This window comes from Calonectris borealis, chromosome 6 (genome assembly GCF_964195595.1).
Source record: "Calonectris borealis chromosome 6, bCalBor7.hap1.2, whole genome shotgun sequence".
Classification (NCBI taxonomy): Eukaryota; Metazoa; Chordata; class Aves; order Procellariiformes; family Procellariidae; genus Calonectris; species Calonectris borealis.
Window position 1 is genome coordinate 11,338,483 of NC_134317.1, and position 27,958 is coordinate 11,366,440.

General features: G+C 39.6%; 2 protein-coding genes across 2 annotated transcripts in view; one reads left to right on the forward strand and one right to left on the reverse strand.

Moving 5' to 3' along the window:
- The window catches only part of PARP9 (poly(ADP-ribose) polymerase family member 9), a 542,373-nt gene that overhangs the window by 208,444 nt on the left and 305,971 nt on the right, over positions 1–27,958 (reverse strand). The window lies entirely within an intron of this gene.
- SNX4 (sorting nexin 4) overlaps positions 1–27,958 on the forward strand; it is a 35,444-nt gene that overhangs the window by 3,286 nt on the left and 4,200 nt on the right. Inside the window, 9 exon segments of the mRNA XM_075152811.1 lie at positions 8,556–8,694; positions 8,771–8,920; positions 10,034–10,081; positions 13,942–13,997; positions 18,564–18,636; positions 20,180–20,241; positions 21,745–21,810; positions 25,930–26,019; positions 27,296–27,395. Of these exon segments, the coding sequence (XP_075008912.1) occupies positions 8,556–8,694; positions 8,771–8,920; positions 10,034–10,081; positions 13,942–13,997; positions 18,564–18,636; positions 20,180–20,241; positions 21,745–21,810; positions 25,930–26,019; positions 27,296–27,395 (784 nt within the window).

Genomic DNA, 27,958 nt, shown 5'->3' on the forward strand with positions numbered 1-27,958 from the left:
TTTTCCTTTCAAAATGAAAAGATTTATTACTATTCTCATACTTTCATGTGATCTTTTTTTTTAAGTGATATTGCACCTCCACGTAGATCTCTTTCTTTGAGACAAACTAACTCCGCTGCTGTAGACTGCAGAGCCTCAGCAAATTCCAAGGGTCGTGCTTCCTGAAAGCATCTCCTTTATTCTTGGCTTACACCTTTCTGCATTAGCTAAGTAGATTTTTGTGGTGAGCTATTTCTGTTCAATTAGTCTTGAAGTCAGTTTGTTCCACAGCTTCCGTTAAACTATACAGTTATTTAAAAATAACTTAGTTTCTATATTCTCCCTGTGAGAACAGATGAACACTTCCACCTCTTTGTGGGAAATGGCATTGAGGCAAATAAAAATTCTTATAATGAAGATCTGTAACTAAATATTCCTTCTTGAGATGTAGGTGCTTGGTATATCACTTGCTTTCTATAAGGGAAATTGCAAATATCCAGGACCTCACTTAAATTCAGATTTGCCTGCTTTTTAGAAATTTAGGCAGCTGTGTCTTATACCAGAGTCTGCATGGAACTACAAGAACTGAGATAGTATAAAACCCAGAATTTGACTCCTGGTCTTGTACCCTTTGTTTTCCATGACAGAGCTGAAAGTTAATCAGAATGCAGAGCACCTCTAAGTGCTCTGTGTTGATTGACTTTTAATTATAGTATATACAGGGATGCCTTTTTTTCCTGTTCTCCTTCAAAGTAAACAATTTCTTCTGTAGTAGTAGGACACTTCCATTTAGTTAACTTTGCTTCCGTCCCTGCTCACTTTCAGATCTATAGCCTGGTCCTCCTGGTCACACAATGTGATGACTAGAGTGTGGGTTGTTTGGTTTGTTTTTTTTTTTTTAATGTGGCTTTAGGAAAAAGTTAACACAACTTTGTGCAGCCTTGTAGCTGACTACTTAATAGCAGGATGCCTGGTTTCCAGCCCTACTCGTCTTTACTTACTTTCGAAGTAATTTGACAGGGTGGCTCACTGTATTTGCTTGTTACTCCCCTAGTATGGCTGGGGAAGTTACTAATCGTACTTCTCCTTTCAGTATTTGGAAAGTTTTCCGTTAGTTTGTGCCATGAGTGATACCTGCTCCTCCCTTAAGACCTTGGATTGCCCATCCAAAGTGTAAAGACTTCTAAAGAAAGTTTCTGTGAGAGAAATTAACTTGGACATCAGTAGCCATCCAGGTTGCAGTTCAGTGGTAGCAATGCTGCATCATGGGACTTCAGGAGTTTTTCCTTTGCTATGTTTTGTTTGAGTTCCAAAGTCTCCCGTTCCATGTTGGGCTAGGCGAAGAGCCCAGGCATGCGTTTCCTGGGGAGAGGCACAGAACGAATGCCCGCAGAGGTATGTTGTCTTCTGATAAAACAACAAAATACCGATTTCGGTCATTGAGAGTCAAGAAGACTTGTCTGCTCCCTCCAAAGGAGGTGTTAGGGAGAAAGGAAGAACGTCTGAATTCAGCATGAGCTTTAAACAGGGGAGAGTCAGGAGATGAAAGAAGATGGAGAAGTTGAAAACTTACTTTACTACTGATTCGTACTTAATTGATACTATGAATCATTAACCTGCCTAGTGGATATATATTTTAGTTAAAGACAATATTAAAAAAAAAAATCACCTGGCTATGAAAATCTTCTGACAAGAGAACTGCCTCTTCGTCATACCGCTTGCCAGATAACTTTTGGTGATTTACAAAGTACGTAGCTGATCTGTAATGATTGCTCTTCTGGCTGTTGAGAGGCCGAAATACAGAGACCATTTCTAAATAGCTGATGGCAAAAGTTGCCCAGCGCTCTAAAATGGTATTCCTTTACATAGAGAGTGAACCTTGCCCGCTGTAGGGGAGTGGAAGTGTCACTTCTCATACACTGGAAGGTCAAAGGCTGAAAGCAAAGTTAATGCGTCTGCGATTGAAGAGGTGATTGCTTTTACAAGGAAATAAACCAATGTATTTCCTTCTCATCTGATTTAATATTTTGCAGCCATTCCTCTTTTTATTGCATTCAGAATTGTTTAATGGCTCATTTAAGATAATTAGTTTTAAATGGGAAATGGGAAGAGGTTAATTAGATGGACTAAAGTTTTCACATTGGCACTTTGAATTAATGCAGATGAATGTGACTTTTGGAGTAATGTAATCTTCTAATCACTTATGATAACATCAGTTACGAACGTAAAAGCTGAAGGTTTCAATTTTGTCTTTTAATTTTTTTTCAGGCAGGTTGGTTCATTCAATGAATAACTTGCATTGTTAAAACTGTACTTAGAGGGGAAACATATGGTTTTCCTGCCTGAAGACTGTACAAGTATTATATTGTGTTTTTAAAACCAAAACAAATTGAGAAGTTTGACTGAATGTCAACAAGTGATTATAATCTTAATTGAAACTGGTCTGCAGTACTTGCATTTAATGGTGGAGTTCATAATGTGGTCTAAAAAATTAGATGGTAATGAAGGTATTAAGTGTAATGAGTACCTTTGTGGATTTCTACTTCCTTTCTGGAACGGGGTTCCTGGGGAGAAATGCTCTTGTAATTGGTGATATTTTATGGTCTCATATGTAACCAGGTGGAGACATTTTTGGTGTGATTAAAAAAAAAAAAGATTTCTCTCATCTTGCTTGCCTGTCCCAAATCCATTCACGCAGTTTCAGACTCTTATTACCTCGTTTAAAAGGCAGTGGTGTGGACGCAGGCTCGTAATTGAGGGCTGTACAGTACTTTCCCACCACAGCTTTGCAAAGAACTTTGCTGCTTCCCTCCTTTACCCAACTCTGCAGGGCTGTGCGCTCTAGAGAGCAGAATCTGGCTGCTTTTACTTTATCAAAGCCTGGGTGTAAGGGGGGATCTTAAGCTAGTATTAATTTCAAAATGTGTCATAAATTTATTCAAGTGGATTAATTTAAAAAGCATAGCTTCTTTGTTGGGCACTACACAGCTGCCCTCCTGAAATGTTGTCCTCCCCTTCTGGTCACTAAAGGCCACTAAACTGAAGGTTCACAGCCTGTTGAAAGAAGGACTAGAGCCGGTGCTGCTGGTGGCAGAGGCAGCAGGGATTTCCATTCTGCAGAGAAGGGGCAGTGTGGTGGCAGACTCTTGCTGAGGTGCAATTGTTAGGGTGCAGCTTTTTGCAATGGGATGTAGGGCAAAGAAGAACATCCAGACATTTCTCTGGGCAGGTGTGTATCTACCTGTTCTGCTGTCACTATTGCTCCCTATACCTGTTGCCTCTTAACTGCTTTTCACCCAAAACAAGAGCTGTGTTATATAAATATAAAAGCAACAGCTACAACCTGAAAAGGCAGCAGTCACACTTCTAAGACAGTGGGAATAAATGCATGTTAGAATAAAGGAAGTAAGTATGATCTGAGAAGAGAAATAATGCCAGCCTGCTTGACACAGACTACATTGAGGAGGTTGTATCAGATGCCGTCTATTTAAAAAAGAACGAACTGTGCAGGCAGGTTTGACCTTCAAGGTTCTCTGGTAGTAATCTAATCTTTTTTACTTTTTTTGCCCAGGGTATGATGTGAGGCTTGTGTGTCCCTCATAAGGGCTGTAAAGCTTGCTTAACTTAGACTTAGGGAAGCCTACCCTGTTGTGCACAGATCTGCTTTGTCAGAATAAATTGACAGTAGGCTTTAGATCTAGTAAACTTCTTTAGCGTGGGCAGGGAAGATGTGGTGAGTGGCATGATCTGGTCTGGCACTCTGCTTCCTTCCTCCTGGAGTTCTCGAGGCCCCTGTGGACATAAAACTTCAAGTAACAGGGTGCCTGCATCTCCGTTCTGGGGTAGTAGTGGTTTGTTCTGATGTAGGACGAGGCTTCTCTATAAAGCTGTGGTCCCTCCCTGCTGAAGTGCTACACTCCTAGATGACTTTTTAAAAATTTTGGTTCCTGTTTAATTTTCTGCTTGGTATTTGTGTGTGTGTGGACTGAGGTGGTACTACTCAGAGTATTGTGTTTTTCAGGTTTTTTAAATAACTGATGTGTTCTTGTTAATTCTGACAAATACAAAGCTGATATAGCAGGCATGTTAAGAAATTTTTTGCACAGTTAAGGCTCCATGTGGTCTTTGCTGCTTGTAGTTTATAATTAACTCTGCAAAACAGTCATGAAGCATTAAGAGCGTAATTTACACGGGAACATTCTCTTGTTGGAAGGCTGTGATCTCTTACAGTGACAGCTTACTGATGGTGTGTTGACCTGAACCCTTGCAAATGATAAATGGACTGCTACGCTATTAAAATACGTGATGATCCTATTGGTGTATTTGCCTTCCTTCCGTATTTGTAGGATAGGAGCGTGAAATGTAAGTCCATTCTCTTCTAACCTGATCCGTACTATGCAAGTAGAGTATATGTAGTTGCCCAAACAGACTTGAATCTGTGAAGTCTCTTTTAAATTTCTAAAGACATTCTTCTTGATTTCATGTCTTTCTCCTGTTAGTTTGTAGCAGAGCTCTATTCTTTAGTTCTTTTCTCACACTTGTGTTAAAACTATTGAAACTTATTAATTGATAATGTGACTCTCTTGACTGCAGGAATTGGGAGTTCTAAGAAAAATACGGATCAACTTTTACACGATAAAGCTGACGTGGCAGAAATGGGTATGTGGAGGAATGGCAAGCCAGAGCAGGATGAGTTAAGGCAGATCAACTATGGAAGACAAGCTACCTAACTTTATACTACTAATGTATATTAGTCTAATTGTATTTGATATGAGAGTGCCATATTGAGGCCACTTACAAATGCACACTACCAAAATTTGGGATAGTTCTTTTCTAACATCTCATGAAGTTGTATTTCTACAGAAGTGCACTTGAAAATGGAGTAGAAATGTCTGAACTAGAAACTTCCTTGAAAGTTAAACTCCTTTTCATTCTTCTCTGTGCTGACCTCATTGATGTTATAGGTTATTCAGAAAGTGATAAATAGGAGATCAGACTTGCGCTGCATTGGGAGTTGATTGGGTTAGAGGCAGAAGACAACACTTAAGTACACGCTGTATTGAAATGAAACAGCCAAATGAACTTTCCTAAGTACTTCCTATTCAGGAGGTGGAAAACTTTATATTTGAAGCTGCCCATGGCAGTGTAAGCCCATAGAATAAGTTAAGTGGAGATGAAAAATAATTGCGGCTAGCAGTAGTTTTCCTTAGGGGCTCATATTGACAAGAAAAATAAGAATGATATTTAAAAAATAAAGTGAACCGTTCTTCTTGCAGTTTACCTTTGGTGGTAACTTCTTAAGCCTCTGTAACTCTAGTGTATGTCTGAAATGTGTTAGGCTGCCATAAACTGTCAGTAGTGTGTGCACACCTAGCCTGCCTCTAGTTACAAGGTGATGCAGTCAGTCTTAAACTTCAGTTAAATTTAAAAAAAAAGATGAATAATGCAACTCTCCTATTACAGAAAAATCAAAACTGGAAAGAAGACTTAGTTAAACACAACTCCTATGCCAATCCCAGGGTTGCATTTGCCGTGGCCAGGAAATGGTTATCCATAGGAGGGACAGAGACGTTTAATAGCAATGGACCAAATGTATCCTGCAGGTTTTTTTAATGCCTCTCTTTCTTGTCTGATAGAACATCCATTATATTATGGAGAACTCCTTGTGCCAGATCTGAGATCTGGATCTGTAATCTTCCTGCCTTTAGAGTAAGGGTGGCTGCAGTCTGCTTCACTCTGTGCCATGTGTCTGCCTAGCTCTAGGTGAGTCTCTGGTGTCTTCCTGCGGTGCAGCAGCATCTGTATCTGCAGCACAGATGGGCCCTCCTGGGATGTGGCTGGGCAGTCCTGGCCTGTGTTTTTCTCGTCTCCCTATTCATGTTTGCTTGTGCAGTGTGTTCTCAGACAGGGTCCACATAATCCTGTGATGTATTGATGGTGGCAGTCTAGCTTAAGGGTTAAAAATAACCCATGCAGAAGTAGTGCTTTTGAAACCTGTGATGTAAGTCAGTGCAACTGGTTGATAGCTGCAGAAGCTGGAGATTAAAAGGATCCCTAATTCTGAAGTACTTTTGAGTGAGTGTCTTGAATGGCCAGATTGTTTACCAAACCCTGCTGGGAGTTCCTCCTCTAGGAAAGTGAGGTTTGTGCCTTCAGCTTTCAACTAAACAACTAATCTTCCAGGGCATAGTGGCTTAATTCTTTATCTATTTAAATTTACCTCCAACTCAGCAATAGTACAATCACTGGATACCTGCTTTTAGCTGAAGTGTTCTTGAAATGTTTAAATTGTGCAACCTTCGTGTAGGGAGGAATGCTGCACAGCCTGTCAGCCCAGCGCTAAGCTGAGCTTACCCTCTTTAAAACTCTGTGGTTGCAGTTGCAACTTCATTGAATTGAAATACTCTAATAGGGGAGAATTCTGTGGGATGCTGGCAGTGCGATTTAGTGGCTGTCAGCAGTGTGCTCACCTTTTTTCTTGAGTCAGTCTCGAACAGTTTTCATCTGCGGTAGTTTGTGTTGAATGCTTATGAATACATCCTTTTTTCTTCCTTGTGAATGTTTTTTTTCTACAAATTCAGTCACCTGGAATAAATGTCCTTTCCACAAGGCAAGGATAGATATACAGAAAATGTTCTGCCTTAGTCATTTAAAAAAATTCCTTTTGCATAATTCTGTATTACATTACTTCAACCTCAAGATGTAACTGTGCTTTTTTTTTAAAAATAAGAGGATATGGCAAGGTTGTTGCTCTCTAATGAGAGTTCAGAAATGGATGACAAGGGGGGCTTCTTGTATTTTGTTTAAGTGTATCAAATAATTGGGGCTGCTCTGGAGTGGGATTATTTGTTTTTCAGTAAGGTTGTTAGAAATCCAACCTTGTAGGTTAAGAATAGCTTAAAAAAATCAGTAATTTTTGTGCTATTTAGATGTTTTTAAAAGTTTACTCCAGAAAGTTCTTATGAATTCTAGAACCGTATAGCCTGAATTCTGCTGGAAGAAATAATGTAGTACCCTATTCTACTGAGTACCATATGAGTAAGTACTTGTAGTTCATAACTTACTGTGCCCCGTTCTGGGCTCCCCAGTACAGGAAGGATGTGGACATGCTGAAGCAAGTCCAGTGAAGGGCCGTGAAGATGATTCAGGGCTTGGAGCATTCGACGTGCAGGGAGAGGCTGAGAGAGATGGGGTTGTTCAGCCTCTGGAAGAGGCAGCTCAGGGGATCTTAGCAGTGTGTATCAATACCTGGTGGGGGAGGTAAAGAAGATGGAGTCAGACTCTTTCTGTGATGCACAGAGAGAGGACAAGAGGCAGTGGCCACAAATCAGATATATAGGAAATTCCATTTAAACCTAAGAAAACCTCTTTACTATGAGAGAGGTCAAACATGGGAATGGGTTGCCCAGTGTGGTGGTAGAGTCTCTGTCCTTGGAAATACTCAAACCCAACTGGATGTGGCTCTGAGCAACCTGCTTTGAGCAAGGGGGTTGGACTGCAGATGTGCAGAGGTCCCTTCCAACCTCAACTAATCTGTGATAACTGCATAACATAGTTAATACTGTTTCATGTAGGTTTATGCCAGTGTTTTGTACGCTAAGTAGTCACTTAATATAAGAACTAAGGCAGACATAGACATTGCTGGTTTCTGTTAAGTGCCTTGTCTGAAGTCTCTATGTGTTTATTCTGTCATATGTTAACTGCCAAGAAGTGTTACTGACCTGATGCTTATTTTGTGATATTGCAAAGTATTTCTGTTGCTTTAAATGTCTTGTATGAGGGATGGGTTTTTTCAAGTTTTTATGTTACTTTTCAATCCTATAATATTCCGTGATTTCTCCTTTTATAGTAACATAAAATCCTTTAAGCCCTTGCTAGGCGATGTTGGCTTTAAGTTTTCAACAAATTTTTCAGATGCATCAATTTTGTACCTGCTTACCCTATCTTTAGCTAGTTTGTTAGCTACATATCCTTAGTCCTTAAATATAAAAAGATACTACTTTGGTCAAAAAAAAATTGGAAGTGCTCTGAAATTTGCTGTGTTTTTCTAAAAATATCCTTTAAAGATTCTTAATATTTTTAAAGTTACATTTTTAACTATTCTAGCTGTTGCAGGCAAGACAATTTTTATCTTCTGAAGTGAAGACTTTCCCATTGAATAGTAAATTCCTTCTTGTAATACTCTGTATCCTTCAGCTGCTCATGAAATTGTGCTGGCTTGGAGCCTAACACTGTTCCAAGAGAAATATGTCTAATTCTGTAGTGATGTGAACTAAGTCACTTGTGACTGTTTACTTAACTGTCACCTACCTGTTTGTTTGTGGTATGATGAAAATGCATTGACTTTTCCTGTGTTCCTGGCACAGAAAATTTGAGTGCTATCAGGCAGAAATTATAAATATTTTTAAATGAAGTATGTAGATGTGAAATTAATTAAGGTTAGTTTAGATTATGGACAAGTTATGCGGTAATCATTACTGGTAACTATTTTTAGGGCCTTTGCTATAGTTGTACTCATGGTACGAGGGAGAAGGCAATAGCTTACTAATGCTCAAATTTGCTATTTTATCTTTCAGAGCTGTTGAGTCCCAGAGTGAGGGACAGTGTGGCCCAGTGGACTCCCTGTGGCGACGTTACAGTGAATTTGAGTTGTTGAGGAATTATTTGTCAGTTACCTATCCACATATTGTTGTTCCACCTTTGCCAGAAAAAAGGGTAAGGAAGCTGAGGCTGCAGCTTGCTTTCTATTGTTTGTTACTTATTTACTATTAACACTGTTCTATTTAAATAGGCTGACTTTGTCTGGCATAAGCTATCAGCAGATAATATGGATCCAGATTTTGTGGAAAGAAGAAGAATTGGTTTGGAAAACTTCTTGTTACGTGTGGCTTCACATCCTGTTCTTTGCCAAGACAAAATCTTTTATTCATTTTTAACACAGGTATAGTAAACTGATGTGCTTTCTAAATACATTCTTTAGTGGTTATTTTTTTAGGATAATGTCCTTTGCTCCTCTTAGCTCCCTTTGACCCATAGCTTGCTCTGTGTCCAGGAGAAGGATAGACAACGTGAATAAACTTAAGGTGGAAAAGGCTTGTCCGTGTAAAAGCTTCTTAAAAGCCCACTGCAGTTATACAGTTGGCCTTCTAATGTACCTTATCACTTTTCCAGTCTAGTTTTAAGGCTCCTAAGAGAGAATTTCCACCTCTTTGGAACAGCATGTTGGGAACTTAACATGTGCGGGTTGGGAAAGCTTCCTTAGGACTAAACCTGAAATAGCTAGCATGCTATACTGCTGGCTGCAGAGACAGTACTGGCTTCCAATTCACTTCTTGGATATCCACGGTTTCTTTAGCGTTGTGGTTTGAATCGTGATTCATTCATATGTTATCACAAAAGTTGTGATCTGATTGTCAGCTAAAGCGTTGCATTCTGCAGTTTTCAACTGCAGGAGATGTTGGGTGTTTCTTTGTGCTTTGATCAGAGATTCCCAAGTAGTGGACTGAGCTGGTATGTTTACTGCAGCACAGTATAGTATGTAGATGAACCAGCGTATGGGAACTGAAAGCAGCGGGCAACCGACCACTACATGTGAGCGAGGTGACTATGTGTGCACTGTAAACAATCACATCAGTCGTCGCCTGTATGTTCTCTGTAAGCACACTGCCTCAAGCTGCACAGGTCATTGGAGCTGCTAGTAATCTAATAGGCAAGAGATAACTACCCTTCTCTTTAAAGAGCTGAGCTACTTCCTTAAACAAAGCTGTGTGGCTCCTGCCTCCAGTTGATAGAATGAGGTAATTGAGCACACACTGACACATAGGGAAGAGGAGAGAGTTTTTTGGGGAGGTTAGTACGTTAGCACAACATAGTGACATGTTAACTCTTAACCCAGATTCTTGAAATGAAGTAGGGAGGGTAGCTGAGGCAGAACCCAGGTTTACTGGAGAAGCTCTTCTCCTTTCAGCTCTGACATGGTTTGGATATAGGGACTTTCAAAAGCTGTGGCACTCTTAAGTCACGCTAACAGAACCTTCTTTTCCTGTATTTTTAGGAAGGTGGATGGAAAGAAATGGTGAATGAGACTGGATTTCAGCTAAAGGTAATTACTGTAATTGTTTGTCTCATGACTGCTGTGACACAGAAGCACTCCAACAAATGTGGTTTAGGCTATTTATGAAAGGCTTTTTGCCATTAGAATGAGCTAAAGGCATTGCTTTATGTATACTTGTAACTACAAAATGCAGTGGTGTTCTTAGCATGTAATAGGTAAGCCTTCAGTTGTTAAGTTCTCTAGCAGGCTTGTTAGTATGTGCCTGTGTTTGATGCTCAGCCTTGTAATTCTGCTAGTAATATAAAATTATAATCCTTATAGGCTTTAAAACTAATGAGTTCATAGCAGTGCTTTTGTATATTGTCAATTTAGTTTAGTATCGTTTTAAAGATGGCTGTCAGATTTAGCCTGGTAAGAGGTGCAAGGTGTCCAAAAAAAAAAGCAAGCAAAGGGGTCTGAATTGTAGGACTTCTCTGCTGAAAGGGACTAAGACAGATGGATTTGGTGCCCCTTAGCTGTTTAACAGAATGTGTCTTGGAGGAGTACTATCCCCATTGACATCACTGAGTTGGTGGCTGGGTAGACTGGTGGAAGACTTGCAGGAATAGATGATCAAAGGTCGCATGTCTGTACAGGAGGAGAATCTGTGAGAAGCTGATAGATTGCTGGGCTGTGCCTGGAAAAGTTACTATATGGGGACAAATACGGAGCTTTTGTTTCATTGTAACATGATCAACTCTTATGAAATCATAGCTAGGTGGATTGTGAAGAACATTCTGAATAGTAAGAGCTGAAGAAAATCACTGACACTTAATGTTGATAACTTAATTTGGCAATAATTCTCTTCCATCACGGTAGGGCTTCCATTTTGCTGGTATTCATAATGCAAAAAATGTAAAACTTTCAAGCTGTGTTCTCCTAGTCAACACATCTTCATTTCAGTTTACACTCATAGGAGTTCAAAAAGTTTGTACTGGCAGGGTATGTTCAGGAGTGCGTGCAGTGGTGTGTGTATGAAAGAAAACTCATAGCAGAATGCTGAGAATATTTGCCTACCTGAAACCATACTGTAGATTAAATGAGATGAACAAGTCCTGTTTCCCTTCTGGATTTGATTGTGTGCATAGTTTCCCTTTTACAGTTCCTCTTTCCTTAAGAAAGAAAAATAACTTTTTGCAAATCCTGGGAAAAGCATCTTTCCTTTAATCAACATCTGAAGTATAAACCCCTCATGATTGGAGGTTATTTAGCACTACACTGGAGGACAAACCTCTATTCACTACATGTCTTAGACTAGAATCAGACCACTTTACGTGCTGCTGCTGTCGCTGCTGATGCATTAAAGCAGGATGTGTCTTTTGTCCCAAAGGGTTTGAACCAGGCTAACTAAACTTTAAATTAGGCATTAATGCAGTGTAGCATGTTATAGCTGAATGTTGATGTTGGAGACTTTGTTTACTCTGCCAACTGTATCATTAAATCATGCCTTTCCTCTCTCCCACCCCCAGCACTTAATTTTATTCTCTAAGGGATTTGTCACTTGGGATTTTAACCCTTCCTTTAGGAAGGAGAAAATACTTCCCTCTCTTTAGTTTACTTAAATTATTATAGGATCATAGTAGGCATTAACTGTCTGAAAACTCCTCAACTACACCTCATTTGATAGGAATTCATCTCTAAAATGCTTGTGCATATTAGTCTTAAATCAAGTTTAAAACTGGACAGACATTTTTCTAACAGCGTAACTCTGTGTGCTGAAAATGCTCAAAAGTGGTGTGTGGGAGTTACTGTGCTGTTAACGGCAAGAAGGAAGTAACCCTACTTAGACAGTTGAGCATTGGCAGGATCTTGGTTCCTGCCTGACAGCGCTTGTGTACTTACTGAACTCTTCCTTCAGAGCACTACATGTGTCTGTAGCAAAAGGCAGAAACTTGCCCTGTAACTGTAACGTGGGAAGTGATCCTTTTTAAGTGCAAATCTGTTGAATGTGCATGCTGTCCCAACTAGCTCAAATGGCTTTGGTGCCTGCTGTTTGAACATAAATACAGTATTTTGTGAAATTCTGCTTACAGGGAAGGACTCTGATTTAATGTCAGTGTACCTAGGTGGTGTTTGTACTGTTAGAGAATGTGTGAGGAGTACACGTAGGTGCATCTGAACCACCTGAAATCTAACTGGCATGTGTAATGACTTGTGGGGGTAGAGCAGTGGAGGTCCAAGGCCATACAAGCCCACGGAGCACTCTGAATAAACATAAAGCCTGGGCTGGGAGTTGGAGTTGCTGTGGTGTTTTGTTCCTTGTGCTATCTTGGACATGCTTCCCCATGCTGCCTTTGTCTTCCCTTTGCAAGATACTCTTAGAGGAGCACCGCACGTAGCAGTGACAGTGAACGTGTTTTCTTCCAATATCAGTCATAGTCTTGCAGGTTTCATTCACTTACCTTTTGGTTTGTGGACTATGTTTTGTATTGGTTGTTTGGTGGTTGGAAGGGGGACAGCTAGAGTTAGAAAGATTTCCATCAGTACCTCTCACCCTAGTTTGAAGAAAGAAACTGATTTTCCCTCAACTTGGATGCTGTCCTAAGTGTCCTCCAGATAAAGAGGTGGTTCCAGCTGATAGGAAGTTGCAGTGATACTCAAATACAGGTTTCTTCTGCTCAGCCCCAATGCAGTGGGAGGTGGAACAGTCTCAGACTGCCCCGGTCTCATTTGTAGAAATTACTGAAGGGGCCCTAAAGGAAGGACTCCGTTCTTGGTTTGGGAAAACACCGTGTTTCTTTTACTGTCAAATTCAAAATGTCTCTTCAAGCTCCGAGTTGGCTGTAACAGTGTACAAAATATTCCTGGCTCATACATGAGCACTAACAAGTACTGCTGAAGTAACTTACTGCTAGCAGTTGTGGCACAACCCATTAGCTAAAAGAGTACACTATAGGAAATCTGTACACCTCACAAGATGTGTTATTTATTCTTCTTTCAATGAAAAGAGGGATGTTTTGATCAACAGTAAACTCCAGCCATTTTACCTGAGTTGGAGTTTTCATGCAGTATAGATGAGCCCTGAGCGAGCTGTATGTAAAATGCCATATAGAAATGAAAAGTTGTGGTGATGTGGGACCTCTTTGGATGAGACTGGGGTATCTCATCTGTATTGGTGTCTAATTAAGAGTAAATACCCATTGCATGGTTTAAGGTTCAATAAAACTGAAAAAAAACCAAAAAGCCTCCTTGGAGAGCTTCCATACTGCTGTTGCAGGCATTGGTAAACCAACATCTCAAAAAGTAAAGTGGCCAATTACCTTTTTAATTAGGTATTGGACTTTCTTCTGTAGAGATTTATATATGTTCTATTATAGAAAAGAACATTAAAAATGGCTCTATTCTGATATACAAATTACATATTTTCTGTGAAGCCAGTCATAAAATAAGAGAACACCATGTATAAGATTTTGATTTCACTGGGGAACTGTTCCTAGTAATAAAGAGCATATAGAGGTCACTCTACCACCGGTTTTATTTGGTTTGAAAAATATAAAATAGTTTGTCCATATGGTCTTATGTTACCTAATTGCTTCATCTAAAAAGAATGTAGGGTTGTGTATCTTAACTCCATGATTTGTGTAACATTTTAAGAAGGGACTATTTTTGTGGGATTTGGATTATACCAGCTTAATTTTAGTGGATACTGTTTACATCCTAGTTCACAAAAATAGCTTAGTTTTTTGACTTTTTAATTAAAAACTCTGACATGCAGGGCAGCTAGTGTCAACTTGTTCAATATTTGAAGATTTAAATATGCCAGGAAGGCAGGTTTTTTTTCTAATGGTGCTGCCAGAAGGCTGAGATTTTTTTTGTCACTGGAATTTAATTGCATTAAATTAACAAAGCTTTTTTTCCCCTTTTTTCAGGCAGATTCCAGATTAAAAGCTCTTAATGCAACATTCAGAGTGAAAAACCCAGACAAGTAAGATTCCACATCCTTCCTCCCTCCCTTTCTCTTTTTCAGTTACAACTGTAACTTCAGATGATAGAATATTCTATCTTCTTAGAATAAATTCAGAAAAGAAAAATTATCTTTCTGCACTTCAAATCTTAACAGAAGCCCAGTAAGGAGGTAGTGTGAAAAGGTTTGATAAATCCTGTTTCTAGGAGCAGGAAACATTCAGAAAAATGCCATCACTTTATGCAAAATGAGTCTTTCATTTTAGCTAGATTAAAAGGAAGGAACAAAAAAAAACCCAGACCCAGAAAAAGAACCTCTTAATATTTGTTTGCAAAGAAATCTTTCCAAGCATGAACAGAATACAGATTGATAGTAGGTCTTTCCAAAAATCTGCTAGTGTACAATTCTGGATGCACGCACCCTGGTTTCATGGTTCTCTTCAAGCTGCCAATTTTCACAGATGCTTTTGGAAGTCCGGAGGTCAGTTCAGCTCTGTTGCAGTTTAGGAAGCTCTGGGACAGGCACTAGGGCAATCTGCTGGATCAAAAAACTGGTCAGAAGTGTAAGGGTGTGTGCAGCGGGGAGTTCATCACACCCTAGGTGATGTGAGGAGGGTAAAATGAGAATTTCTGCTTCTGCAGTAGTTAGGAACTTTAGTGTGCAGCAATAGGGTCAAGAGATGTTGCTGTTTGCCATCTGTAAGCAATGAGACCTGTACGAAGTGCCCTTCTGGGTTCATCTGCTGTCCGATAGCGGCAATGCTATTTAGGGAGAGCCCATGTGCCTGACTGCTTTCTGTTGTCTGTTCCCTTTGTACTTCCCTAGCATCTATGGGTATTGTATTAAAGACGTTAGAGGGTACGTACCTTTCTAAACCTCTTTATAGACTTATCTGTGAATTGGTGCAGTCCTTCCTTTTTTATCCTGTTTGCTTTTGCAGCCTTCTGTGGCAGCAAGGAAGCTTTTAGCTAGGGTTTAATATAAAAGGTAACATTCACAAATGAGACAGAATGACAGCAATTCTCTCAGTAGCTACAGGTGAAATTGGCCCCTTGTTTGAATGCTTCATCCTCCATCATCTTCGTCTGTGGCTAGCAGGAGTTAGCTTTTCCTGCTTTCACAGCAGGGAAGCTTTGCCAGTAGTCTGCCCATAGGCATAGGTGGGCAAGACTGGTTAAGGCTGAGATGAGGAAAATACTGTTATCTTTTGAGGTGACTTAATGTTCCAGAAAGCAAAGCTGTTGTGAGAAGTGGCTTGGTAAAAAGCAGGAAAAGAGTTAATACAAGGAAAACATGAGGAAGGGCTCCTAACAAAAACAGTCCCTGAGTATCTATCACTCAATAGAGACTTCAGCAGCACTTAGGAGAGATGGCACATGCTTTCTATTGTATTCTGCCAGCTACATAGCTTCCAAATTGAACTTTTGGATACAAGTTGTTTAACAGATAACTGATGAGCATAACTTGTATTTTTTTTAATTCAGGGAGAGCCTTTTAGCATTGGTGCATGGCCCTAACAGGAGGGATAGTGACTTGCTCTGCTTAGCACACTTAGTTTGAGCTGCCTGGAATCTGATGTCTTACCCCTCTGCATTACCTTTGGTGCTTATGTGACTGGGTGGTAAAGTGGGTTCAGCAAGCTCACCTTGCCGAAACAAAAGATCTGACTGCTGTGTGGAGTGTAGGCTTTCAGGTTCCCGGACCAGGAAGGGTTCAGGTGAAGAACGCTGCAACTCCCAGCCCGGATTGCCTTGCGGGGCAGTGGAGCTGCACCCTTCAGCTTAGAGCAACCTGAGGAGCTTTAAACAGCTGGAACGATGCTGCTCTGGGAGTTCAAATGTGGATTGGAAACTAAACCTCCTCCTGTGGGAAGCAATAAATATCTTTGATGGTGGAATTATATGGTGATAAAAATGTGGTATTCTGGTACTCAGAGGTAAATTTGTATCTATTGCAGACCTCTCTAATTTGGCCTCATGGCACCCATCCTCTTGTTCTCTTTCTGTACTTTAATCAAAACAATAGCTTTCTTCTTGGTGAAAGCTTTCTTTAGGAAATGCTGAATCCTTTCCTAAGGCAGATCTCTTTTTTTAAAAAAAGGTAACTTTCCTTTTTTTGTCTGGTTAGTTGGACAAGTGGCTTGTTCTTTAGTGAACAGTTCTGCTCTTGTAGTATCTTTCTTCACAAAACAGGAAAATGGTACTGCCCTCCCTGATGTAGGGAGGAGTACTGCCAAGTAAAATGCACAAAATAAATAACTTATATTGAAATGCTGTCTACTGTAAATGAAATTTTCTTCTTTGCCATTACCATAAAAGATACTGAGAAGAAGCCGGGTGGTGCCCCTACAGAAATGTGACCTGATCTGTTCTCCATTTGTGTCTGAAGTTCTCCTTAATAGCTCAAGTAAATATCTAGACTGTTGGTACTGTTGCAGAACCAGTAAAACCAAAGGAAAAGCGCTAGGCTTGCTTCAGTTACTGAGTGCCAAAACAATGTCTTGTTTCACGCTTCTACTGTTATGATGTGCTGGAAAGTAAACATCCCTTTGTGTGCCTTGCCAAACTCAGTTTGGAAATTACTTTATAATTATGTAATATTTTTACATGAGCAATGAGTGGGACTTAAGCAAATACTTAAGGAATAAACCTTTGATCTGCAATACCACCAGTCTCTTAAAAACAGTTTTTCCTGAAAAATATTTGTAAGATTTTCAACCTTCACAGAAGATTGGGCAAAAATTAGCATCACTCTGGTTTATGCTTTTCTTGGCAATAAAAAGAAGACAGCTCGGTTCTGAAGTGGTGTGGGTTTTTTTTTCTTGTTATTATTTTATTTTTTAATGGAGGAGGAATTGGCATGGGAGAAGATGTATTGCTGCTGGAATCCAGGATACTGAAAGTTCTTTTAGGTTCCTGACTCTTGCCTTCAGGGAGTACGGCATTCCTAAAAGCTTTCTTGCCACAAAACAGGATAAATAAAACTTTTCATTATAAATTTCTGGAGTGGAAATGGGAGTCTTCCTGAGCTAAAGGCATGCTTTTTAATCTTTTGTTTTTAGTTCAATTATTTCAAATATCTTCACTGTTCGTGTCTGCAGCTGTCTGACATGCAGCCCCGGTGCATATTTTATAAAGTGTAAACTGAAAAGATTGCTCTCTAAACCCCACTGTGCAGATCAATGACTATATTTATTTTTCCCATACAGTTTTTCTGCTGGCTTTTAAATCTTTTTATGTACTTTAACCCTGTGTGTGTCATAATCTTATAAAAGATGCTCCTTGGAGATCAAAAATATTAGAAATGGTAATAAAGCTCCTATTTCCTGAATGTAAGGAGGAGAATATTTTAGGGGAAGACTTCCTGGCAGGGGAAGAAGAGGCGTTAAATGAAAAACCTTGGAATTTCATACTTGGTCACCCAAAACAAGTGACCTGACTCATTTTACTAAGACCTCTTGGGTACAAACTATTCTGAAATACAAAGCCTGACTGTGTGCGTGCAGTGGGAGGAGGGGTGAAGGTTTTTTTTATGCTTGAACGTCAACCTGGAAGGCTAATCTTAGTCTCCCATTCCTTAATTCTAGTTGTGTTCTTCTGTGTTTATTTATTTATTTTCAGATCATTGTTTAGTAAATAGGTAAAGCTGTTTCTGGTTTCCCATCTGGATGAAATATGTTCTTGTGTACCAAAGTAGGTCATGAAGTTAGACTTGTGTGTAACAGGGAGGGTTTATGTACAGAGAAGTGGCTGTTGCCTCTGGCTTAATTGGTTACCTGTCACTAGCAAAGCTGTGGCAGCTGCTTCTGCTTCGTGATTAACATGAGCTATAAATGTATCAACTTAAACTACCACCAAGGCTTAACTGGGGTGGCTGATAGAATGCCTCTTTCCTTCAGTAGTGGCAGGCCAGCAGTGTGCACGTGGTCACCTCCGATGGGTTACCTGGCTGGTACCTTGCTGAGCTGTCGTGACTTGATCGCTTTTAGCTTTGCGTGGCTCCTGTGCAGGTACAGGTCTCAACAGGGTTTCATATGTGCCTAGTTGCAGTTACTGTACAGCTTAGCCTTAGAGGGATTGTGATAATTGTGAATGCTTCCTTGAACTTCTGAAAGTTTATACTCAAAACTGGCTAGATGGCAGCTTGAAAGTAAAGTGTCTTTGTCGGGTCAGAAATGTGAACACGTTTTTATTAAGAGGTATGTATGCTTCAGCAGATTTTGGCTTTGTACTTATTTGAAGCTTTCCTATTCACTCATGCTTGCTTTTATAAATCCTATTTTAAAAAAAACCCAAGAAAATGATATAGTAATTTCAGTTAACTACTTATATTTCATAAAAATGTCTCTCTTAAATGGTTCTGAACCTTCCTCATTTACATAAAAAAATAGCAGTTATGCAAGTGTTGGGTTGTTCGCTTTAGGGAAATTAAACTCTGCAGTCACTTCTTTAGGAGTCTTCAGCTAATTCCACCTCAACATAATCCAGGCTCCGTCTCGCTGGCTGTAGCGTTGAGGCTCTATCTTGCATTCTGTGAAAGCTTGCTTTCGTGGTGGCTAATGATGTACTATCTGTTTCCTGCTCCCAGGAGATTTACTGAGCTAAAACACTATAGCGATGAACTGCAGTCTGTCATATCACACCTTCTGCGAGTCAGAGCTGTAAGTATTTCCCATGTGTGTCGTGACAAATAGTATAATTTATTTCTAAGGCAGTATTTCTTCTTTCGTCCAGAGAACTGGTATATGTGCTCTAGAATAAGGGCAGTTTTGCCTGAGAGAGTCTGGCTCTGGAGCATGGGGCAGGAGATGGCAAGGGAGGGGGCACTGACTTTGTACAGATTTGAGGGGGAAAGAGTTCCAAATGTGGTGGTTGAGTTTGACAGTCATTGGAAGAGCAAACACGTGCATGTTGCTAATCTGCCCTCTCCCCTGATGGTCACATATCAGAGGGAGGTGTTTTAAAGAGGATCGAGATGTCTGCTTCTCTCTACTCAGCAGACAAGTTGCTTTTGCTGGATGTCTGGGCTGGGAATGGCCCTAAACCACAGTTTTCTGGTCAGACATATAATACTTTGTTTTCCAGAGCTTGTAGTATGAATCGTGTATGCTTCCCAGCACACTTTTTCTTTTTTTTGGCTTGTTCTTCGATCTGTAATGAATAATGTTCTCTCTAATGATGAGAACAATTATGTCATGCATCAAGATACTCTATGGGTTGAGAATGGAAGATTTCTTTTTTTTTTTTTAAAGTCACAAAAGGAAATAGAAATTACAATTCCAATAATGAGGAGCATGGTACTGCTTTTTAGTATGTTCAACAGGGATTTAATTTTTGATGGAAACTGTGCAGCAGAGAGGATGGTAATTGATTGCCCTGTTGAGCTGAGGGTCTTGAGAGGATTAATCACTGGAGTTCTACTGACAGTGCCTTTCTCTCAGGGCTGTATACTCAGGAGATCTGTTGGGCAATTTGCTTACGTTTCCTTTTTACTGCTTTGACAGACCAATAACGGTAACTCTTACTGAACTTCAATCTCATTCATTGGTACATCACAATTACAAGGGCATTACCTGGATTACAAGTCACACTTCAGAGTGTACATGTGGTCTTTTCTTCTGAGGTTGTTGCCAGCATTGCAGTGCTGGCTGCAGCAGGTACTGACTCTCCAAACAGCTGAAATGACATATCTAGCTTGAGCAGTAAGTTCTGCGATGGATAGCTCATTTCCTTTCCTCTGTTTCGCTGAGCTGGATGGAAAAATCAAGTCACTTGTTGGAATTTTACCGAAGCTTTCCCTGTAGTCTTGGTGACAGGATGGACTTTTGTCTTGCCATGTATATGTTAAATAAGCAACTGTGTATATAAATTTGGCATTATTCGGGTAAAGGAGGCTATACCTTACATCTGGTTATCAAAAACTGAAGGTAACTCAATTATTTGTGGTCCCCACAGGCATATCCTATACATGGGCACTTCCAAAGAAATACTTGAAATGTTACTTTTCAGTATAGCCTTGACTGTGACTTCAAAGACTTAATGCAGTTGATTTTTTCCTTCAGTAGTGGCTTAGATTAGATTTAGGCCTAATCTTTTTTACCTGTATAAACCATTAAGGCTTTATCTTGAAGTTTGTATATGGGTTTTCACAAAGCAATTTACTTAATGTTGATGACCAAAAATTGACTCTAAATAATGTTTTAGAGGGTAGCAGATCGGCTGTACGGTGTCTATAAAGTCCATGGCAACTATGGAAGAGTATTCAGGTAAGGGTTCATCCATGTTTTGAATATGTATGTAGAAAGAGAGATGTGTATATATAGAGAGAAGGTAGGGAATTATGTTGTTATGCTTTTGGAAAGTATATCTGAAACATTTAAATGCCTGCCTTGAAAAACTTCATATTGCAGTTCTAACGAGATTTCTGTGTTGAATATAGTGATCTCTGGATTTGCTGAGCTTAGTCTCAAGTGGAGGACTTTAGCTTTTTGTTTTGTGTTCCAGACCGTTGGGGCTTTTGTTGTTGCACTGGCATTCTGTTTCTTCCAAAAGTAACCTACTACCTATTTTCATACCTATTTTCATATTTTCAGTTGTCTCTGAAAAGCCTCTAGGTCCTTTTAAGAGTTAAAAATCAACAACTATATCTGTCCAATTTTAGTACCTTTTTAAAATGAATTTGCCAATCGTTTTTTGATTTATGAGTGAATTGCATACTCAAGTTTTCCATCTCACTGGAGAATTAAAGAATCTAAACTTCTGGTTAAGGGAAACCTCCTGCTTCTACACACTGTTCAAGTGCTAAATTTAATTCTCTGGGTTAATGGATTGCAGATGTCTTTCTCATTGGGGGTTTTAAAGTGAAATTAGGTGTAGTTCTGTAATAACACAAAGACAAACAAATGTCAACATCAGCAGTGTGGAATGTTTATGAAAAAGTGAAGGACAGAATAGATGCATTAGACATAAATTATGTGAAATATAAAGGGACCCCTTCCTTCTTTCTTGTAAAAAGAGTTGTGGATGTAATTCTTGTAACTAAGAAGTCTCACAAGGTTTCACAAAGCTAAGAACACAATTAAAATTGCAGTGTACATACTTGGGTGTCCAGAACAAGACTCTTGCTGTCTTCATTGTAGCTCTGCTTCCTTCTTTATCTAAATGACCTCACTAATGGGAATAGATAGTAGTGGTAATGAGAAGGTTGTAAGTTGATATGTTTTTTAATGAACAGAACTAAACAACAGTCTACTATGAAAACAGAAAACAACATACAGCAAATGGTTTCAGGAGCAGTAATATGCTTGCAAATGTCAAATCCCACTTTCTGGTTTTTGGAATGAGAGGCTTCTATCTGATGTGTTGCAAGTCTGGAAAACTCAGTTTCCTCTTGACGAGCATGTTAGACCAAATTCTGTTTTAGAAAGTTCCCTCTCCCCCCCCCTTTATTTTAAGTGTTAGTATTTATTTCTTTTAAGTGAGTTTTAGCTATTTAAACAAGACTCCTTCTGCTCAAAACCAATCCCAAACCAAGTATATTTGTGAGGATGAGTTTAGGTGGCAGGGACAATTGTTTAACAGAGTACTGTAAATAGCCTTGCCACATTGTCAGTGTTGCTGCTCAGAGGAAGAAACCAGTTTGGCCAAGTCTAACTTTGAGGCAGTTTCCCTTCAGGTGTCACCTGGAAAGAAACTATATACAGGATGCAGCTTATTAACTTCCCTTACCCTTCATGTGTGATGTTGTTTCTCGTTTGTTTTTCCTACAGTGAGTGGAGTGCAATAGAAAAGGAGATGGGGGATGGGTTGCAGAGTGCTGGCCACCACATGGATGTGTAAGTACTGACTGAATATCTGATAGTTTGATGTAAGCCAGATGTAGAACTCTCCCTCTTTCCTCTCTTTTCCCTCAACCCCCAAGTACATACAAGTAGTGCACTGAGAAAGTTGGGGGTGCGTTGTTTTTAGGTATACAGTGTTTCTGTGATTTTGGATGCAGGCACAATTTTAGCATCCATGTACTGTATTAAGTAGCTCAAAAGGTCTCAGGAGAACCAGAGGGGTTTCTTTTTTTATTATTATGTTGAAATTGTAGAAGTGTTTGGAATTCTTCCAGTTTTTCTTTTAAGCTACTATGCGAGAAACTGGTGGAATACAACTTTAATGTACTGCAGACCTGATGAGATCCGTTTGGTTTTGATAGCAGCATTTTGTACCATGCAGTAGATGGTACACAGATTTGGACTTAATTACAGAAACTTAAGAAATTTAATTAATCAGCACCAAAACTCCAATGGATTCTTGAAACAAATACTGACTGGATGTAATAAAGTAGAGAATCCTCCCTCTTTGCATCTTTAGAGTCAGTTGGCAGAGTATGCGAAGCACAGCCTTCAAAATAAGAGTCTAGCACTTCAGAGAGCTCACAGAAGTGGTATTCTAGGCTCATGCTTTCTGCTTTCAGGTAGTCATATACAGTAAGCGAAACAGTATAATTTCTCATCACTCTGATTCCTCTTCTATAATCGCATGGTATAGATAAGTAACAACTCCAGCAAGAGACGGAAGCTGTTTGACACTTCTTCATACAATATTTTTACTGATAAAGTGTAATTTGTGTGGAAGTAGAGTTATCAGTTTTAGTTTACAGTGCAGATTTACATATGTACTACTGCCTGGTTGTTATCGGTGTTATGCTTTGTCAAGTGGAAGAGTTTGAAAAGCCATGCCAAACTCTGCCCTCTGCTTTTTCAGAATAATTCTGTTTTTATCAGATCTTTAAGAATTTGAACCCCTCTGAATAGTTTATTCACACTTCTGTGTTTTGGCTAACATGGTGGTTTGCACGCAAAAAAAGCTGTAATATTTTTTAGGCAGAGCGCTCTGGGGAGAATAAAGAAATGCAGAATGCATTCTGCTTTCAGAAGAAAGTAATTGAGGTAGAGGTGGAATACAACATTAAGCACCTATTGCAGTATGCAGAAATTGAAGAGATTATGAAAACATGGTATAATATAGAGGAGTTAAGGAGGCACAAGTAGGTTTTCAGTGGTTCAGATACACCACTCTAAGATGTCAAACACCTGGAAATGCATAACCAACTAAAAGAAGTGGGTCTCACTTCTCAGTCAGGAGGCTGAACCCTCTCCACATATCCGAGATGTTCAATATTTCTGTCTGTAACATAGGGTTAAAGATCCAGAGTAATGGCAGTGAGTTTCTGGGTAACTTTAATCACTGCATGAAGTCTGAGGTAGCTTTCATTCTGTCTTCTCTTCTGCTCTGGCACTCTCGTACAACAATAATCTCTTGGTGACAATCAAGCAAGAAGCAGCAGCTGTGAGATTCAGGAACTCATTCAGTGACCCATGTGGCCTCCTACCAGTAAGGATCATATCTATGATCTCTTGAAAGTATAACTTACCAGTCCAGTTACCATTCCCATAACATTAGACAGGAGTTCATTGCAACAGAAAGCTACTTCAAGAAGGTTGCCTAGTATAGATGTTAAACTTAGAGAATAATTTAATTATTCTCTATCTACCCCATATGCTGTAGTTTTTACTAGATGTTTATTTAAACTTTTGAGTTGTTATTGTTTAGTATGATCTAAAACTGCATAATATTTGGAGAAGGCATCCCAAAGCACCTCTGGGTGTGTGTTGTATAACAGGATGAGGCTTGCTAAAGTGATAGAAAGCAACAGAGTATGCTGGGAAAGTTTGAGTGCATGGCTGTAATTCTGTCATTTAAAAGATGAAAGAAAAAAATGCCAGACCTTTGACTTCTGTCCTTTATGCTATTAATGAGTGACCCTTTATCTCTGTATCAACTAGACTGTCATTACAGGTGGAAGCAGTCTAAACTAAAACAGGGGTTTAGCTGATAATTCCCATGAAGAGTGGGAACATATTAGGTACCTTTAGAACTTACTGCAATGTTTCTCTTTCAGATTTTCCCTGGTTTGTCTACCTGCTTAGGACAAACCAGTATTTGAACTTCAGCTTAGGCAGTCAGAAATACAGCTTGTCTTACTACTTTTTTTTTCAAATCAAACCTAAGTGTCATTATGAAAAACCTGTCTAGGTAACGTGGGTTTTTGTTTTTTGTTTTTTTTTTTTTCTGTTTGTTTTTTTGGAGAGTTGTTCTGCCACAAATGAGCTCTAGCACTGCTCTAAACTTAGAACTTACTTGAAACTGAAATGTGGTCCATCTGCTGCCCTGAGAAATCTAACCACTATACTAAAATTATTGCACTTCAGAACTTAAAAATAGAGAGGGTAAGCTACTTATGACCTGTGTGGCTGCAGGATTTTTTCAGAACAAGTATATTTTTCAACAGTTTGGACTACTTCCTTACTTTGATTCATAATGTGAATTCTTGTTCTGCCTGTTCTTTTATCCCTTCTACTTAAACTGATCTGCCGTTGCTGGTCACTTCATATGTTAATATTTATCTCCAATAGCCTTGGTAGGGCTTTTCCTGGGTGTGCCATGTCTTTGATTTCACAGAGCATCAAAACAACTCATCTTGCTTGCAAACTTACAAAATTCATACTTGAACAGATGGGCATGTCTACAACTTTTCCTCAGGCTCCGCATTCTGCCAGTTATTCTGCAAGTAGCTGCTCCCTCTCTGAAGAGCCTTAGTTCTCATGCCCTACTGAGCCGGCTTGAGGATGATGGTAACTTTCAGCAGGATTGTCTCCCTTAAATTCCCAGGGGTCTAAGCAATATTATTGTTCCTTTTAGAGCTTGCAGGAGGGATTTCTTGTTCTCTCTCAAGTTACGTTACCAGTTCCCTTTCAGCTTCAGACTCTGCCTCTTCTTCCATAGAGCCAGTTACTGGAGAGGCACAGGAAGAAAGGGGAAAACTCAAACTTTGCAAAAACTTTAAAGCCAAGAGGTGCTGTAATTAACATTTGGGTTGTGTTGTGCTGGTCCCTAGATAACCATGGACATATGCTCGCTTCAGAGAGCCTGCAGCTGTGCAAGGGATTGCCACATACTTGAGAATCCAGACTGAGTTGGCAGAATAGATGAAGGCATTTGTGATGGGATCTCATTCATTCTGTTTACCTCCAGTGGCACACGCCCTGTATCGCTGGCTAAAGTGGCATCCTGTTTCTGTCACTGTGCTAAGTGAGATGTGCAGTTACCTCTTAGCTGTAGGCCTGTCCCTGCAAATGTGTCCAAGCACAGTCATCTCGGTTAGTGAGAAATACTGTCCAATTAGCAATATAAACTAGAAAAAGAAAGTGCTTTTTGCCATTTTTAGGAGACATCAGCCTGAAGGACGAAACTCTTAGTGAATGCAAAAGCTGTGGAGTTGGTCCAGGCCCTTGTACTTCAGATTTCTCCCTAAAAGGCAGGTTTAAACTCCTTGTTGCTCTGAACTGATATGCCTGACTTACACAGCAGACAAAGCAACACACTTTCAAGGAGCTGAAGGACTTAATGTGTGCAGAGCACCACTGTGAGTTCTGTTGTACTCAGGCTGAATAACGAACAATGAAAGCACCTTTTAAAATACTGCCTCTTTGCTTTTCAGAAGGTATGATGTTCACGTTCCTATGCCTTAATGCTTTAAGCCTTGCAGGATTTCTTCTGCACCATATCCTTTTTGCCTTGGTGCTGTGTATTGACAGTCCACGAAAGAAAAGGAATAAATTGTTTTCCTTTCCTGTAATAAAAACTGCCTCGTCTTCAGCAGGAAACTTATAAATAGATCTTGTAGTAACAATCGAAGAAACAGGCCTGCAGAAGTGTTTATATTTGCTGATTCAGAGCTTAATTAAAAACAAAGGAAAAAGCCCTTTTTAGAAGTGCTTTTCAGTCGTTTACTTTGTGACTGGTGTTTCTGTCAAACAGGTGTCCTCCCTTGTTACCATATGTGTAGTCCTTAAGGGTTAAATTAAGGAACCTTTTATTTAACCATGACTGTTTTTCACCAGATACGCAGCTTCTATTGATGACATACTGGAAGAGGAGGAACATTATGCAGATCAGCTGAAAGAGTATCTCTTCTATGCAGAAGCACTAAGGTATGTACAGAAGTGTATAGCTTAAATGGAAGCTATAGTCCTTTCCTCTAACTTTGTGTGGATGTTGAATTTAGTTTGGTATCCTTTTCTGCCCTCTGAGGAGTACAAATTTCAAGCTGTGGAATCTCCATGTTCTCACCTCTTATTTTGCTTACTCATATTTGATTGCCATGTGGGTGGCAATAAAAATTAGAACTAAGCTGATCAATAGTGAAATGACAGAAATGTTAAAATCTGTATACTGTGGAAGGTAATGCTTTTTATTCCTCTGGTTACACCGTTTCCTTGGCTTCTGGTGTAATAGTGCCCCAATGTGCTGAAAGCTTCAGCTTTCAAATGAGATAGGCCAAACAGGCTGCTACAGCCATTACAAATTCCAGCAAGTTTCGAAGTCCCCTTATATAACTTTCATCTGCTGTGCAGTATTGTGCAGCTAAATACTGAGGGTTTGTGTTTTGGTTTTTTTTGTTGGTTTTGGTTTTTTACATTAACCTTTATAGGGCGGTCCTCCCTTACAAGCGTGGATACAAAAGCAAATTGCTTTATGCTGTAAGATTGCACCTAAAGCTATTGTGCTCTCCACGGGCTGGCTCTGGACCTCTTGGAGAGGTTCGGTAGTGCTGTAGAGAATCGGGTTGGCGAGTGTGATGGCTGCTGTGTGGGAACCCAGAGTGCAAGTAGCTTCTCCTGGGAGACGAACGTGCATCCGGCCTTGGAGTACGGATGTAGCATCATCAGCCCACACAGGACTGGGACTTACTGCAGGTGGTCAGAGGAAACTCTCCTCTTTTCCAGATGAAAGGCGCTATATGAATCCAGGAGCACAGTTTCTTGTTTCATTGTTTAAAAAATAAAATGTAAAGAATTTTATGATTGACTGATGCATTGCTGCTGTGACAGGTACCATCTCCAGGTACCTTTTGTCATAGTTGTGATTTTTCTGTAATATATTTTAAATAAAACTATTTTGCAGTGGTGTCCTTAAGTAGGTGGTAGGGCTCGTGTTGCTGAGAGTGTCTCGGAATGAGTCTAAAAAGAGGAGCAGAAGAGCATAATGCTGCTGTACTGAGAACTTTCTTTATACTTCGATCCAAGCTTGCTTAACTACAGCATTTGCAGAGTTATGCATTCTGTGATAAGGCTGTTGAATTCGAGCTAGATAAATAACTGAATGTGCTGCCTGCCAAAAAAAATCATGATGCCATTTGTAAAGTTTAAATGCAGGGAAACGTAACAAAACAATTATGTGACAGATCTTTCATTGCTTACTTTTCAGGGCAGTTTGCAGGAAACACGAATTAATGCAATATGACTTGGAAATGGCTGCACAGGACCTAACATCTAAGAAACAGCAGTGTGAGGAGCTGGCAACAGGAGTGAGTCTTTCCACTTTCTTCTCCAAAATGCCTTTTTTTCTTTTTTTTTTTTTTTTCCCATTTGAGCCAGGTTACTTAGAATGACATTTAAATGGCACTAACATGCTGGCTGCCATTTATGAGAAGCAGTATCATATGAGCTGTAGGCATCTGAGGTTTAAAGTAGCTTGGTTCTTGGTGATATAAGCTGTTTGTACCAAACCTTCTTTTATTGAATACTGAGCAAGTAAAGGGTTGCAGGAAATATGACCTGAGCAGAATAACACAAACAACTCTATCCTAAAGATCAAAATTCTGAAAGGCTTCCTCTGCCTTTTGAAAGGTTTTTATTACTGATATGTGGCTAGTCCCTTTTATATGGAAGATAATGTTACTTAAAACATTATCTTAAAGTGGTAACTTTAAAAAAGTGTTTAGAATTCTTAATATTGCTGTTGGATCTATTGATGCTCTGTATGCAACTACTTTATGGCTTTTCTTTCTCATACAAGACTTAGGTTCTTTCCTACTTCAGTAAGAAAATTGCTCTGAAAGGTTACCCATGTCAGTGCAATGACTCGCGT